We start from the raw sequence: 17500 nt of genomic DNA, 5'->3' as shown, positions 1-17500 counted from the left end.
GTGTGTATCCAAACTCTGTGGAAAAAGTTTGAGGAAGAACCATAACTGACTGAAAACACGGTTTCAACGTGAAACGTTCCTCAGCTTGGTTTGTGGAACTTTCAGCTAATGGTGATAGTGCATATAGAAGTTAATTACCTTTTCTGAATGTTGTAATGGTACAATGTAATAATAACCATTCAATCCAGTGTCAACAGTCCTTTCTTGGTACCATATCAAGATTGGCATCATCAGGATCTATTGGTACTTTTGCAACCAATGTTTTTTCTTCGGTACTGTATGTTCTTTTGACAATTATTTTTTATTTAAAGTTAAACCAGGGTTTGTTTTGTCTAGATTCAATATTTTGTTTTGTGCTCCCTGTCAGGAAGCCTTTTCGTCAGTCATTTGTGAACAAATCGCAATTGACACTTCACTTAATTTCACATTTTGCTTAACCTCCAGATGTCTAGCAAGATAAAACAAAGTACAGTCCTGTTTTCGTGTGTCCAAATAGTTGTTTTTTTAAGCTGTGGCCAAAGAATTGGGACACCCGACCTTTCCAGTCATATGTGGTTCTTTCTCAAAATGTTACCACGAAGTCATACTCCCTTCATTTAAAACAGGAGACCCAAACCTGTTCCAGAATGACAATGTCCTCATGCACAAAGCCATGGTTTGGAAGACCTGCTATAAATCTCCAACCCTACTGAACACCTTTGGGATGAATTGGAGCAATGGGTGCATTTATATTAGTAACTGACTTTGTGGCTGAATGAGCACAAATCTCCATTAGCACACTCAAAAATCTTCATCTTCCCAGAAGAGTGGAGGTTTTAATAACAGCAAATGGGGACCAAGTGGGGAATGGGATGTTCAAATCTCATCCTCAGGTGTCCACACGCTTGTTGATTTTAAGGTCACAGTTTTAAGCTACACAGCAAAGTGAATGTAGACGCTAATTCTCAATGATAGCCGTTGACTTTTGGGCGACATGAGCCACAGCGAGCGTTTCTGACCAGATATGGTTGTGTCCATTTGGTTGTTGTGATTGTGTGTTAATGTGGTTGTGTCCATGCAAATGTGAAGCAACTTCGTATAGAGACAACCATTAGGAAGCAAGACGCCTTGTCGACAGTAGACACACTAGTTACGCCTCTTTGGGTGTTATCATGGTACCATCGTAGTTAAGTTTGGTTTATTAGGAATTATCATTTGTCCTTGCATTTTTCCAGCCATTCAGCGTGGTTCATCTGAATGCTTAGTGAACATCTACAGTACATATGAAAGGATTTATTGCTAGGATTACAAGAGGGAACTCCACCCTTCTTACCCAGCAGAAAAAAGGTATAAAGGGTAAAGACAAACCTCTCCAACAAACAAACAAACCATGCTTCTTAAAGTGGGGAGCACCAATCAGGAGGGAGTAGCAATCAGCCTGCAGGAGCCAATCGGATAACGTTTCCAACCATATGAATGTAACAATCAGAAATGGCTGCGAATTCGAAATGCGTGTGCACCACAGTTTTCTCTGTTTATCTCGGTTTTCAGGAAAGGCCATATTTGTGCGAGTAGATGAGCAGGAAAGTTTATAACCCTGCGTCCAAGCCTCATTGACAGCCTCGTAATCCAGACATAATCCAGAGCTGGGTTTAATCTAAGAAGTGGGACACAGGAAATGTGGGAAAAATGAACAGACACACGGTGACAGCAGGAAGCTGGCAGGCTGCTTAATTATTTACAGTCATGCTCGAAAAGTGCATATGTTTCCAAATATAGCATGTAAGCGTGTGTGTGTGTGTGTGTGTGTGTGTGTGTGTGTGTGTGTGTCACTATTCTCCTTGAGAAAAGTGAGTGTGTGTATAGTAAACATATGCTTTTGTCGGGATGCCATTCTGACATTTATAGCAAAGCAGAAAGAGATGTTATCCGCTCTTCTTTCACACACACACACACACACACACACACACACACACACACACACACACACACACACACCGTATTTATTGTCCACGGGTCTTCTACAGGTCAGCGTTTTTGGATGCTTCATTTTCCAGGAACAAAGAGGATCCACTTTTTATGAACACACCACTCACATGAACCAGTACACAAAAAAATCTCCCAGCATGCACCAGAGCCTGTCATTAGACTCGCTCGTGGAGTAACGTCACATCCCGAAGCATGCGTTTCATTTCATACCACATGGATCAGTCTGTTAGGAGAGATCTCTGTTTATTAAAGAGCAGCGTACGGAACTTTTTATCCGTTTTTGGTTACGTTTGATGTTGGGTGATATCCAAAGGTCAAGTTAGCACTTAATCCAGGGGACTTTCATGTGAAGTATTACGCAATCTAGTTATTGGATTTTGTATAAAAACACTTTTCATTCTGACCAATCAGAGGAGAAATCTAATCAACGCAGTGGTGTAAACCAGGAGTGTGTTTTTGTTCTTGTCCCAGGATCGGAGCAGGATGTTCGACAGTCTGAACATGCACTCGCTGGAGAGTTCTCTGATTGACATCATTCGGGCCGAGCAGGATCCTCTGAAAGGTAAGACTCGTTTCCTGCTTCCTGCTGTGATCGAACATTCGAAAACATATGTGGTAGAACATTTCGTAAGGAATAAGTTCAATATGCCTGGGACATTTCTGTGGCATCTCAGGTGCTGCAAAACAAGAAGAAATAACAAACATCTAACCCAAAATGCTATTTTGCACATTTGCCACCGTACACTATATGGACAAAAGTATTGGCACCTGACTTTTCCAGCCATACGTGTTTCTTTCCCAAACTGTTACCACAAACCTGCAGGCACACAATTGTATTGGACGTCTTTGGATGCTGTAGAATTACATTTTCCCACAAAGTCAGCTCCATGAAGATATGCTTTTCATGGTTTGGAGTGAAAGATCTCCTTCTATAGAGCCAATCCTATTGAACACCTCTGGGATGAATGTGAACACTGACTCCACCCCAGGCCTCCTCACCTTCTCACCTACATCAGTACCTGACTTTACTAACACCCTCTTAGCTGAATGAAATCTTCACAAAATCTAGTGGAACATCTTACCAGAAGAGTGGAGGATGTTAGAACAGAAAATGGGGGCTGAATGTGGAATGGAATTTTCAGAAAGGAGCACATACCAATCTTATGGTCGAGTGTCCACAAACATTTGTCTGTAAATTCAATTTAAAAGTTGTTTTTGAGTACTGACTTACACTGACTGGATCACTGGATGTGGTAATATATGAATAAAGGAAGTTAAGGAAGATCACACGGCTTTACTGGCATCCATGTATACTTGAATATTTGTCTGGACCAGGAAGATCCAGGCTACAAGCCTTTTAGTGTGTGTGTGTGTGTGTGTGTGTGTGTGTGTGTGTGTGTGTGTGTGTGTGAACACTATATGGACAAGGTTGTGGACACCTGACCATGAGATTCTGTGGTTTTTGATTTCCACATTCAGTTCTTATTTGCTGTTCCACTAGATTTAGTGGATTTTTTTATCAGGTACTGATGTAAGTGAGGTGACGATGTCAATTCAACCATAGAGGTTGAGGTCAGAGCTCTACTGCAGGAGATTTTTCACTCCAACCCATGTAAAGCAGATCTTCATTGTGATGCTGGAACAGGTTTGGGTCTCCTTGTTTGTGGTAACAGTTCGTTGAAGAAGGACACAGCTGGAAAAGTCAGGTGTCCCAATACTTTTGCCCATTAAGTGGCTTACAGTTTGTCATGTCAAAAAAACTTCAGAATTGAGGCATCATAGCAGTGTGTCATTTAGCTGTGTGTGTGTGTGTGTGTGTGTGTGTGTGTGTGTGTGTGTGTGTGTGTGTGTGTGTGTGTTTGTACATGTGCGTTTCTCTCTCGTGTTCAGGCCGCATGGGATGCCCACATCCTGGCGCCGATGGCCTGCTCATGCTCAATGGTAATTACATCAGCCAATCGCATTTCTCTGTGCTTCTTCCCTTCCACCTCATCACGTGTAACTCGATCGTTCTGCATTTACACCGGTATCTGTTTACGCTACGTGATCGAGCGCTGTAGCTTCACACAGTTGTATGATGTTAGCAGCATTAGGAGACGTATTAGATGATAATACTTCTTTTAACGATTCTTTTGAGTCCGGATTTACGTTCCTCACTCACGTTCTCATTATCAGGATATCGCACTGAATGATATATTGACATGTGTTTCTGGGGTTCAACCGTTTTTTACTGGTCGGTCGTGCTGTAAAATTCAATTCAATGAAGACAGAGAGTTAAAATGTCTGTCTCTGGAAGTTCTGAATGTTAACTTGAGGAATAACTTAAATTATAAGAATTAATTAATTAATTAAAGAAAAAATTTTCCTCACAGAATACATTTTCAAACAAAAGCGAGAAAAAAGCGAACGCTAACCGACTTGCAAACAAAAGCATACCAGTGAGTGCAAGCATAATACTTTGAAAAATTAACCATGGAAATGAGAGATAACCTTTAAGGTACAACTAAAGAAAGTAAATGGAAGTTTACAAAATGAACAATCGGAAGAAAAGCTCAAAAAACAGGAAGCAAAAGCGAACCCGCAAAGCTAACCGCGAGCTAACACGAGAGCGAACAGGCAAACAAAAACGTCAACGAGTAAATGAAAGGAAAGCAACTTGTGTGAACAAAAATCAACCAGTGAACAAAGGCAAACTGGGAAATGGATGGAATGCAGGGCTAACAAAACAAAAGCACCACAGCCAAAAAAACCCTCAGTGGACAAAAGCAAACGAGTGAAGGAACGATGAAGAAGTAAACATAACAAACAAACAAGCAAAACCAAAGCCATGAGGAAGGGAAAGGTTAATAAGTTAACGTAGCAAACCAGGACACGAAAGCAAACAAACGAAAATTAAAGGCAGCAAGTGAACATTTTTATCTTCCTTTAGATCAAAAGAGCATCAAAGAATTATGAATTGATTTCTGAAAGAATTTTTTCCCTCTATAACATTGTTTGAATACAGAAGCAAACCACTGAATGGAAGCAAAACCTGAAAGCATGAACCACATCGACAGTGTTTTTCGTTCGGCTCTGTTTGATGTAGCAGGTTGGAAGTCCGTCAAACAAAAGTGCTCGTTGGAATATTAGACCATTCCCACGTATACTATCTGGACAAAAGTATTGGGACTTCTGACTTTTCCAAACTATTGCCAGAACTTCATGTGGTATTGTGAAATTTTGCTTTTGTTTGAACATGTCCACGCAAAGCCAGCTCCATGAATCTTTACATGGGTGGAAGTGTGTGGAAGATCTTCTGCTACAGAGCATATTGACCTTCTATGAGATAAATGTAAACACTGACTGCACCCCAGGCCTCCTCACCTCACCTACATCAGCACCTGACCTTTGTGGCTGAATGTATCGCACACAGATCTCCACAAAATGTACATCTTGCCAGAATAGTGGAGGTTATTATAACAGCAAATTGGGACAAAATGTGGAATGGGATGTTAACAGATCAGTTGATTCAGTGAATGCTGCTGTATTTTAAAGATTTTATTCTCACACATTTTTACTCCATATGGTTTCAGAAAGTTTGGATGAGTCGGTTCGGTTGCAGGGACACATTTAAAAAACACTTTTTATAGCATGGCCTTATCACTCGCAGCCACCTGGGGCCAATGTGGAGGACTATCCAAAGGGCAAACGTTGAACTGAGGGGGTGTCCAAAAAGCTTTCCACCATTTAGAATTCATCATATACTCTTCTGGTTGAATTCTAGTTCTGTCTGAGGGAAAAATACAACAATCAAATCGAGCAGAAATCGAATTAGGGTAAAGTGCCTCTTCTTTATCAGACACGCCCGGCACAGACATGGGCTCTGTGGATCCCGTGGGGTCTCTCTCAAGTCTGAAAACCCTCAATGTGATTAAACTGGTGTACTGGCACCATATTTATCAGCCATCTTGATTTACAGGATCAGATCTCACCGTCCATCCTGCAAAAATAGAGCGATCGATATGGCTGCTTACTTTAGTGTGTAAAGTCTCAACAATGAAAATGTGTGTTTGGAATATTCACAGATGTCGCATTTATGAAATTGATCGAATCATGGAAATGATTTGGCGTAATGTTTTATTTCTTTTCCTCTCAGGAATATATATTTTTTTATTGAATTTATTACACAACCTCAACAAAAGCATGTAAAATAAATTAGACTGGTGAAGAAAATCTAAATGAGCGAACCAAAGCGGGCTGGTGAAGGAGAGCAAGCGAGTGAATGAAAGAAGACTTGGGAAGAAAAGCTGAAAGAACAAAAGGAACACACGTTGGTGAAAAAAAGCTGGATGAACCAACAAAAAACAGATCGGTGAAGACAAGCTAACGAGCGAACGAACACAGATGTCTGAAGAAAAGCTAAACGAAAGCAGACCAGTAAAGAAAAGTTAAACAAGTGAACGAAAGCAGATTAGTGAAGAAAAGCTAAACGAGTGAACGAAAGCAGACCGGTGAAGAAAAGTTAAACGAGTGAACGAAAGCAGAACGGTGAAGAAAAGCTAAACGAGTGAACGAAACCAGATCACTGAACAAAAGCTAAACGAGTGAACGAAAGCAGACCGGTGAAGAAAAGTTAAACGATTGAACAAAAGCGGATCGATAAATAAAAGCTAAATGAGGGAACGAAAGCAAACCAGTGAGGAAAAGCTAAACGAGCAAACAAAAGCAGATCAATAAAGAAAAGCTAAACAAGCGAATGAAAGCAGATCAGTGAAGAAAAGCTAAATGAGCGAACAAAAGGTAGCGAAAGCAAACAAAGTTTGGTTTCAACAACAAATAAAATTCTAATTATCATGCAGGATGATGAGGATGATGATGAGATTCTGTCTCCTATTTAGCAAAAGCAAACCGGTGAAATGGGAAAGCTTAATTTGTTAGCTTAGACTTTTACCACATTCTGTCGATTATTTACATTTTAACGGCTGTCACTGACTACTGAAACAGGTTTATTCAGTTCCTGGTTGGTTTTTACGTCATGGCTCATGATTTTACCTCAGACCCTGAAGAAAAAATAGAACATTCCAGAGAACCAAGGATCAAGAATTGACTACCGAAAGAAAAATCTTAAGAACTTCTGTATTTTTGTGTGACCGGTTAAGGAAATTCTGTGGCAGCCAATCAGCTTTCTCAGTTAGTCCAAACAATCCCTGTCCATTTATAGCTGCAGGGGAGCACGAAGCAGAACGTCTCCTGCTTCAGCCGAGACCGACTCGCTTTCAAAAAGCCGCCTGATCGTCCGATACCATCTGTATTTTTAGCGCTTTGCTTTACGCTGTCATGTTTTTCATGTCAGCAACAGCTGCTCGGTTTCGTTCCTAACGAGAGATCTCCTGTGTGTGTGTGTGTGTGTGTGTGTGTGTGTGTGTGTGTGTGTGTGTTTGTGTTTGTGTGTTTCAATCTATTTCGGAAAAATCAAACAAACGAATGCGAAAATGAAGTAAGATTAAGGAAAATCCCTAAATAGCTACTTTTATAATAAATATTAGTTTATAAGTTTTTTTTCTCTTAGTGTAAAATCAAACCATATTATAGCAACACACAACTACACACAACAAACTCTACAGAATATCAGCCCTGAGTCGGTCACAGATAGTTGAATATGAAGGTATAGCTCATGTTTCTTGGAAGAGGTTTTCTTTCAAGGTTGCAGCACATGACTGAGGAGGTCACATGACTCTTCAGAGTTCAGGCATGGTCATGTGACCGGGCTGCATGATGTCTGCTCATGTGACTAGCTTGAAGCGGGTGAAGGGTTCCTGAGTGTCCTTCAAACTTCAAATGGGAGTTTTTCTGGAATATTCTGAGAGCATTAGATCAAATATGAAATATAAAATATAAGGTTTTGGTGAACCTGCGCTTGATCTAGTTTTAGATTTATGTTAATGATTGACAGGAGCAGAACCTCAAGTGGTCTTCTGTTGTAGCTCAATATCAATATTCTCTCTCTCTCTCTCTCTCTCTCTCTCTCTCTCTTTCTCTCTCTCTTTCTCTAAAACTAGATATCTAGCTATTTATTTGTTTATTTATCTATCTGTCTGTCTCTCTCTGACTGTCTCTCTCTCTCTCTAAATAGATAGCTAGCTATTTATTTGTTTATTTGTTTACCTGTCTGTCTGTCTCTCAGACTGTCTGTTCTCTCTCTCTCTCTCTCTCTCTCTCTCTCTCTCTCTCTCTCTCTCTCTCTCTCTCTCTCTCTCTCTCTCTCTGTCTGTCTTTTCCTCTCTCTTGCTAAAACTAGATATCTAGCTATTTATTTGTTTATTTATCTATCTATCTCCATCTGACACTCTGTCATTCTCTCTGTCTTTCTCTCTCTCTAGCTCTTTTTCTGTCTATCTATCCATCTATATATCTGTCTCTCTCTTTTTCACGCTCTTTCTTTCTGTCTATCTAATGCTGTCTTTCACCCACATCTATTGGTCTGTCTGTCTGTCTGTCTGTCTGTCTGTCTGTCTGTCTGTCTGTCTTTGCTCTGTTATCTCTCCCAGTGGATGTTTTCAGTTTTTCTCATCCTTTTCTCATCATTCTCATTTTGCTTAAACAAACAGGCATGTCCGTGTATTTTTGTAGAAATACAGTAAAGAATGAACAGATACTCAGGATGTGGTGAGGTTTATGGAAGGAGTCTCCGTGTTCAGTCACTCATTTTCCTTTCATGGGAAACGTCTTCCATCTTCAGGTACACACCCAGCTGCATTCTTTTCCGATAGACTGTACGAGAGGCGCACGGCAGAACGACTGCTGTTGAGTGACACAGTGTGAAGCGTAACCATGAACAGATAAAGATAAACTGCAACGTGCTGCGCAGTAGCTAATCTAAGCACGTGAAATTCCTCGAGGTGGTACTGCGTTCCTCGTGTAATCCTGTCATTGATTATTTTCATACAATAGCTGTAATTACATGAGTCGGCAAGACGTCGGTTACGTTTGTGCCGAAAGTATTGACACCTCTATAGTCCCTGTTTCTTCATTTTGTAATTTGGAATAGGGTATGATGCCAGACTTTGTCACACCGAGCTTGCGTTTCTGTCAAATGCGAGTCAATGGAGCAAAGCGTGTGCTCTTTTTGTCTAGTGACGTTCAGATGGACAGATTCGGGAAGTAGAGAATCCTGGGAATTTTGGAGAGCCTCCAGTACTAATGTATATCAACTGATATAAGCAAAGTTCACACTTTTCAGTTTCAGAATCCTTTTCTTCGTTCGTATGATATGATTCCGAAACTTTTGGCACAAACGCAAATCCGTACTGTTTTATGGAAATATTGAGCACGTGATCTTATGAGCTTCTAATTTAAGTAGAAAGTCGAGTGTCACTCACATCACAGCTCTTTCTGCTCTGTTCTGTTCACATGCAGCAAGGAGTTACGGCAGACGGCGAGGTAAAGTCCACTTCCTGCACTATAAACGTCTACCATAGTTCTCCCACGTGTCACGTCTGTGCTGGATTTACCAACGCTCACGTGTAAATGCTCCTCCGCCCTAACCTGGCTTTCAATACACCAGCAGCGATTGTGTGGATAGAATCAACAATCCAACCAATCAGAAGCCTTTTTAGTATATGTGACATTTAACGTGATATGTTGGTAAATTTGTTTGTCTAGACGTATTTCCTACACGATATATACAAAAGTATTGGGACACCTGACTAACACCCTTGAGGCTGAATGAAATCTCGCACAAATCTCCACATAATCTAGTGGAACGCCTTCCCAGAAGCGTGGAGATTATTATAACAGCAAATGGTGTCTGGAATAAGATGTTCAGAAAAGCACAGACGGTCAGGTGTCTGCAAACTTTTGTCTAAATATATATATATATATTGTATGTCGGATGAGTGACAAATAAATTCTAAATCCCACGTTTAAAACGGCTCTTCTTTCTCCATAGGACGCTCCTCGCTCTTTCCAATTGACGACGGTCTCCTTGACGACGGCCACGGTAACCAGGGAGTTTTGGGCTCGTCCGGTTATCCGCATCAGAACGGCGAGCGCATCGAGAGATTCTCACGGAAAGTGTTTGTGGGCGGCCTGCCACCCGACATAGACGAAGGTGACTTCAGAGAGTGTTTTATGGAGAATTTTTTATTTATTTATTTAGTTAAATCTTTAATAATTGGTTGATTTATTGATGAACTGATTGGTTGATTGCAGATGAGATCACCTCCAGTTTCCGGCGCTTTGGGCACCTGGTTGTCGATTGGCCACACAAGGCCGAGAGCAAATCCTACTTTCCCCCTAAAGGTAATCAAGTCTATAATTGTCTGTCTGTCTGTCTGTCTGTCTGTCTGTCTGTCTGTCTATCTACAATAGATTTGTCACATATACGTTACAGAAGAGTGAAATTCTTTCTTCGCATATCTCAGTATGATACGGTGCCCCTGGAGAACAGAGGGTTAAGGGTCTTGCTCAAGGGCCCAAAAGTGGCAGCTTGGCGATACGGCTTGAACCCCTGACCTTCTGATCAGTAACCTGATCAGCACCTTAACCACTGAGCTACAAGTCCCCTCAACTGTCTGTCTGTCTGTCAGTCTGTCGCTAGCTCTGTGTCTCGTATTAGCTATGCCTAATGCATGTGGCTCTGATTTTCTTTCTTTTCTCAGCTTGGCATCACTTTGCTTCTCTCCCACAGGCGTCTCTCTGGTCTTTTTGGTGGTTTGTCCATTTGAACAACAAATTGCGGTTATCACCGGAACCCAGGTGTTTAATCTACAGTCTCCATTCAGAGCTATTCAGTGTTTAAACAGGGCACACCTGGGCAGCACGAAACATCTGTCAGCCACATAATCTGCTACATTTGATCGCCTGCAGAAAATGTTTGTTCAGAGGTGGCATGTAGTAATAAATATCAGGGAATAGAAGCTGAAATTCTGATCCGTCTGCTCACCTTCTCCCAATCGTTTGATCTCAAACCCAAGTAGCAAAACTAGAAGAATCCGTCTTGCCTTTTCGAAAAGACTCGCCATATATTCAGCCTTCACATTCACTCACACACACACACACACACACACACACACACACACACACACACACACACACACACACACACACGAGCGCTATATTTACAGCCGCTGAAGGACAGCTTGTTCTTTTTGTTCTCTCTCCAAGGTTACGCTTTCCTGCTTTTCCAAGAAGAGAGCTCGGTGCAGGCGCTGATCGAAGCCTGTCTCGAGGAGGGTGGCAAACTCTACCTGTGTGTCTCCAGCCCTACCATCAAAGACAAGCCCGTGAGTCCGAACGTCCATGTCCTCAAGTCCATGTCCAAAAAAAAATTATTTTTTAAACGATTTAAATGTAATTCGTTTCTGTACTTAAGTAGCCCTTTCACGTATCTGTACTTTACTGAAGTATTTCCTTTTCTGGAGACTTTTACTGTAACTTCACTCCATTTAAAAGTCAAATAACTTTTTACTCAAATACATTTTGCGAAATGACTCGTTTTCTTTTTTATTCACGAGGATAAAAACGTAACTGGTCAAACACGTAGCGAATCAGGGTCGAGCGCACGCTGTGTTTTAAACGTGTTTTGTTTAACGCTTAGTGTATCTACTGATCACCAACATACAGTTCAGCATCAGTTCGACAGCATTTAGAGATGAATAAATGATGAAGAAACTCCAGACTCGAACTCGCCGCAACGCACGTGACCTCATCGGCGGGATTTTTTAAAAATAGTTTTGGGCTCGTGATAATTTGAATAAATATCAATCATTGTTATCAATAGATCAGTGTGCTGAGAGTCACATTCGAGTCACATAAACTGAGGTGATTCAGTAGAGTCTTGTGATAAAAACGATTGAACAGGTACATTAGAGTTCTAATAAATCATAGTACTTTGGATACTTAAGTACATTTAAAGGCAAAAACTTTTGTACTTTTACTCAAGTTTATAATAACTTTTTACTTTTTATAGTTTTTCCTGGAGTCATATTTGACTTTAACTACATGGTTTGTCTGCTTTGTCCACTCCTGAGTATAACACATGTAGTAACACAGTATTTAAAGCAGTAACACATCCGTATTGAGAAACATAATCATTGCACCACACCAACTCCGGGCCTTTAGATGTTACTGATAAACGTGTGAAATCGGCTCGTTCTGGTCACAAGTTTCTCAGACCCAGATGAGTTTTTATGTTTTATTTCCTTGATTGAATTCAGCATTTGTTATACGAAAGCACTCCAGTAGTAATAGAGGAAATGAACACACTTCAGTCCACACTCAATAATCAGTTTATAATTAATCAATAATAATTTTTTTATTTTATTTCCACTTCTCTGAATAAGTGAATCATGGTATTGATCGCCAGTGTAAAGCTTCATTCCTTCTGCGTAATAAGTCACTCGTGTTAGGAAACGTTCCAAAACGAATAGAACAGGAATAGAGGTCTGCGTTTAGTTATGATGTACGTGTGTGTGAGGGTGTGTGTTTTTCGTTTGGAATTCATCGCTGTACGTCGTACCGCGTCCTTTCAGGTTCAGATCCGCCCATGGAACCTGAGCGACAGCGATTTTGTGATGGACGGCTCGCAGCCTCTCGACCCACGCAAGACCATCTTCGTTGGAGGAGTGCCCCGCCCTCTGAGAGCAGGTACCATCTTTAGATCTTTAGATACTTCAAGATGGTTTGCTAGAGAGCCCGAAGAATGTTGTTATTGACTAGTGATATTGATTACCGTCACTCCTTTTTTTTTTTTTTTTGCGTGACCACAAACACTTTTTTTTTTAACCTACTAATCTGCTAAGTTTGATTTTTTTAATTCTGTATAAATCGGATAGTACCACATTTTTTTCCAAGACAAAATGACCCTGAAATGATGTGTGATATCCTGTCGAAATCTGGTCTCACAGTGCCCCCTGGTGGCACTTTTAAACAGTACAATACCTAGACTTTTGTTGTGGTTGAGTTCACAGTATTAGTATTTAAACGAGAAGCCTGAAAAATGCTTAAGTAACAGTACCCCAAGACATTTCTCTTGGAACATACTCACACTAAATATATACAGCATATACATGTATATGTTCTTACATAACGTCCCATAGAAAACCGTTCATTTATAATATTTACCCCTCCGATATTTTGTCGTGAATAACAAAATGGCGAAACGTCTCTCTTCACGCTGCAGTGGAGCTGGCTATGATTATGGACCGCCTGTACGGTGGCGTGTGTTACGCCGGGATCGACACCGACCCCGAGCTGAAGTACCCGAAAGGAGCGGGCCGAGTGGCGTTCTCCAATCAGCAGAGTTACATCGCCGCCATCAGCGCGCGATTCGTCCAGCTGCAGCACGGAGACATCGACAAACGGGTACGAGAGCCAATCAGAGCTCACCCCTCGTATATGCACAAGTGTTTATAGAGCAGGCTAAATTCTGTTCACTAGAAGAGTTTTCGAGCACCTCCTGCGCTGGATTTCCAAAAACGCCGTCAAAAGAGGGCACAGTCCACAGGAGCCAAATCTTAGGGCCACATCGAAGCCAATGATGATGTCATTGCACACACTAAGTGTGTTATTTTCTATATGTTGCCTGTATGGTTTGAAATAGAGCTGTGAGGTTAACCAGGTTGACTGTCTCATGCAGGTGGAGGTGAAGCCCTACGTTCTGGACGATCAGCTGTGTGACGAGTGCCAGGGCGCTCGCTGCGGCGGCAAGTTCGCGCCCTTCTTCTGCGCCAACGTGACGTGCCTGCAGTACTACTGCGAGTTCTGCTGGGCCAACATCCACTCGCGCGCCGGCCGAGAGTTCCACAAGCCGCTGGTCAAAGAGGGAGCCGACCGTCCGCGCCAGATCCACTTCCGCTGGAACTAAGGAGCGACGACGAAGCGCTCGCCGAGGCCGAGGCTACCAGTATAGAGCACCTAACAGTATACATTATTCAGAGATCTATGGAAATATTCTTTAAATATCTTTATTTTTTGTAGCAGCCGCAAACACTACACGCCTCATTCGTTCCACCAAATCACACACCGTTGCTCCTCCACCGTACCCTCAGTCTCTACATCTCAGGCTTTTGTGGTACTTTTGCCGTCTTATTTTTTGTGTTTGTTTTTAAGAGATTTAAAAAAAAAAGATTTGTATGGGTTTTTTTTTTTTATTATTATTTTTATACGTCATATTTATCACGTAGAGAATGAGAATGTCTTTCGCATGAGAGAGGGCAGTTGTCTGTCTGTCCGCCCGTCTGTCTGCTGCTAACCCCCCTGATACTCCCCCAACCCCACCCCCTTTTGTGGGCAAAGTGCACAATTGTGTCTGGATAAACACTTGATCTTGTAATCCTGGGGAACCCCCTGATGAAATAGATGCCTGCTGAGTTTCTTTACCAAAGGTAGCGAAAGAACACAATTCTCACCTTCATTTTGTAAAATTGTGAGAATTCAATTCGTTACGCAAAATTGTTTTAAACGTGGTCAATCAGCCAAAATCGCAACAGCTTTAGAATTGATTTGGCTCCGCCTTCTGAAGCTTAAAAGCGTAAAGGTGGCCAATCGTTAAATCAAATATTGTTTTTGATGGGTTTCGTCCCCCTAATACACTCCAGTCAGTGATTGCAGTGTTTAATTCCGTAAAGGACGGCACGCACGCATCATTCGCTTATGTTTACATACGAATATATCACTTATTGCATTATATGGAAAAAAGTTGGACACCTGACAATCAGATTGATATGTGCTTCTTGAACATTCCTTTCCACATTGAGCCCCCATTTGCCTATTTAGACCCTCACTCTTCTGGGAAGATGTTCCACTAGATTTTGTCAAAATTTTCAGGCAGTTTTTAAATTCAGGTACTAATGTAGATGAGAAGGTGAGGAGGCCTGGGGTGCAGTCAGCGTCAATTCATCTTAAAAGGTGTTCGATAAGTTTAAAGCTCTGTAGCAGGAGATCTTCCACTCCAACACATATAAAGGAATATCTTGATAGAGCTGGATTTCTGCACGTCATGCTGGAAAGGGTTTGGGTCTCCTAATTCTAGTGAAGGAAACATCTTATTCCACCATATCTAAAGACATCTCATAGCAATTTTTGAAAGAAGCACATATAGCTGATACTTTTACTTGTGTCCATATTTTGTAAGTCATTCCCTGATACACCAATAAGCAGAACCTGGAAAATCAAATGATAAGATAATTCTGTGGAGCTGTGGCTAAAACTGAAACGTATAAATTTGGCAGATCGACTTCATTTACAGCAAACGGAAAACGTCAAACCTTCACGTTTTGTTCTCCGACCTGTTCCTTCAGGTCGAATCTGAAGATATTGAGCTAATCTCTATTTTCGGCCCACATCAAGACTAATACCTCACACCTGCGTATCTGGTTTTGAGCTACGTCTATGTATGTATACGCTTGCTGCGAAGACGTAAAGTTTTGATATCTAATGGCACCGGAAATCGTGACCGATTACAATCGAAATGCAGCACGTGCTTTCACACGGCCGTGGAGGAATGGAATGTGAAAATGTGTGTGTTTGTACGAGTGTGTGTGTGTGTGTGTGTGTGTGTGGGTGTGTGCGAGTGTGTGCATGGATATGCGTGGTAGGCTTCTAGACAAGTTTCTCAAAAAGGCACCTAAGATTCATTTTATTGATCACTACATAGCATGAGAGAATCAACATCCATATTAGGATCTCGATTCCAACATGATCTCACCAACAGTGAGAATGGAGAAATATTCCGCTGAAGAAAAATGACTACAAAATACAAAAAAAACCTTTGCATGCTTCAATATGGTAATTCGTTTACACAAATAGTGTAATTAGCGTGTCAGTTTAGCTCAGTGTAGTGATAAAGCAGTGTGTCGTCCCGTCCCGTGATCTCGTACGTCTTTGTCTGTGTGTAGGTGTTTTTTCTTTTCATTTAAAAATAACAAAGATATCGTAACATTATAATAATTCCACTTACAGCGCCTACTACTCTCAAGTCTACTGTCGCTAGCTGAAAGTTCTGTATAATCACCCAATCATGCTAGATTTATTTTTCCTCGTCGTCTCAAACCGAAGAATCTTCAGGAAGAAAACTAGCATAACAGAACTAGCGTGTTCAGTATCTATCCAATGAATTTTGAGTTGAGTTAATGCGTTAAAAAAAGTAAAAGCTAGCATTTTCAGTAGCTAGCAGATTTTTTTTACCACAGCAAAATTGCTTACTTGTTTGAAATACTAGTTTTTCATCATTTCATGCTAACATAAAGATCTTTACATCGTTTTTTTGTTGGCGGAGTAAATTTGATTCGAAATTTAAAATTGTTCAGAAGATAAAATATTATAACTAGCATGTTTAGCGGCTAGCTGTTTTAATTTTCACCAAAAATTCTACATGCTAACAAAGATTGTCGAGTAAGCTTAATTCAGTGACTATTGGGTCAAAATTTTAAATCTTAGAAAGATATAATGCTGTTACTTGCATGTTCAGTAGCTAGCAGATCTTTTTTTTACCTCAGCAAATGAGCTAATCTGTCAGAAATGCAAATTTTCTTTCTGATTTCATGCTAAACATTTAAGGGTCATTGAGAAAACTTGTTTGTTGAAGCAGTAAACGTGACACAGTGAATATTGGTTTAAGATCCTGAAGATAGAACGTGCTACAAACATATACAGTTGCTAGCAGAGGATTTTTACCACACAAATGTATCCGAAATGCTATTTTTTTTCTCGTAATTTTTTTTTCTTCAGAATGCATGTAACACTGGATGAGATTTTGGTGTTGAGCAGTAACTTACTCAACTGACTGAGTCGGGTTGAGTCAAAAAGAAGAATCACTAGAATTAATAATAAGACTTGTTCAGTAGCTAGCTAATTGGCCAGCTAGCATGCTACATAGCATGAAGGACATACGATATGGCAGATTTTTTGCTGCGTTTGATTACACACACATTTGTAAGCATTATGCAGAGGCGCCACCATTTTACATGTTAGCATTTTTACACGGTTTGACTCCTTTGCTACGTGGAAAAACGGGGATTTTCTTTCTTACGGCGAAGTTTAGGACTCGACGTTTTCTAACTGGTTCTTGTCAAATAAAAAAAAAAATTTTTATTATTAAAAATTTATATATTTTTCCTGCTAGGATTTTCTTGTTAGCAATGTTGACGCCTCTGCATTACGTTCAAAAAACACACATTTTCTTTTATCAGTAACATCCTTCATCTGTGAGACTACACTGTGTGACAAAGAAAATACAACTTTTAAAGATCAGAAGCCGGCGTGCTAGCATGCCGTTAATTGTTTCGGATCGCTAGCTAAGCCTCGGTTCTAGCTAGCTAGGAGAAGCGTGTTGAGGTGACATTTGTCTTTTAATTACGGCATTTGGCAGACGCACTTATCCTGAATGAATTACCATAATCAAGTGAGCAGTTGAAGATTAAGGGGCCTTGCTCAGGGGCCCAGGAGTGGCATCGTGATAGAGCTGACATTTGAATTCACAACCTTTTGACCAGAAGACCAACATCTTTACTACTGAGCTACCGCTTTCCTGGCGATAGATTTTGTCTCTCTG

General features: G+C 40.8%; 1 protein-coding gene and 1 long non-coding RNA gene across 5 annotated transcripts in view; one reads left to right on the top strand and one right to left on the bottom strand.

Moving 5' to 3' along the window:
• Positions 1-17500, top strand: part of cpeb2 (cytoplasmic polyadenylation element binding protein 2) — a 28381-nt gene that overhangs the window by 10498 nt on the left and 383 nt on the right. Inside the window, exons 3-11 of one of the 4 annotated variants that reach the window (XM_083521369.1) lie at positions 2440-2530; positions 3859-3909; positions 9364-9387; positions 9896-10057; positions 10159-10248; positions 11113-11231; positions 12480-12594; positions 13130-13311; positions 13586-17500. The exon at positions 13586-17500 is cut by the window's right edge and continues 383 nt beyond it. In XM_083521369.1, coding sequence (XP_083377495.1) covers positions 2440-2530; positions 3859-3909; positions 9364-9387; positions 9896-10057; positions 10159-10248; positions 11113-11231; positions 12480-12594; positions 13130-13311; positions 13586-13813 — 1062 coding nt within the window. In that variant the 3' untranslated portion in view covers positions 13814-17500. The remainder of the gene's footprint in view (positions 1-2439; positions 2531-3858; positions 3910-9363; positions 9388-9895; positions 10058-10158; positions 10249-11112; positions 11232-12479; positions 12595-13129; positions 13312-13585) is intronic. The other 3 variants (XM_083521371.1, XM_083521370.1, XM_083521372.1) reach the window with 3 other exon arrangements.
• LOC310715166 overlaps positions 15980-17500 on the bottom strand; it is a 3609-nt gene continuing 2088 nt past the window's right edge. Inside the window, exons 1-2 of the long non-coding RNA XR_014530253.1 lie at positions 16406-17500; positions 15980-16100 (exon numbers count right to left, since the gene is read on the bottom strand). The exon at positions 16406-17500 is cut by the window's right edge and continues 2088 nt beyond it. This is a non-coding gene — a long non-coding RNA (uncharacterized lncRNA). The remainder of the gene's footprint in view (positions 16101-16405) is intronic.

The sequence above is a fragment of the Silurus aristotelis genome (assembly GCF_946808225.1).
Source record: "Silurus aristotelis genome assembly, chromosome: 19".
Lineage (NCBI taxonomy): Eukaryota > Metazoa > Chordata > Actinopteri > Siluriformes > Siluridae > Silurus > Silurus aristotelis.
The sequence above is the reverse complement of the archived record's forward strand: the minus strand, read 5'-3'. Positions and strand labels throughout refer to the sequence as shown.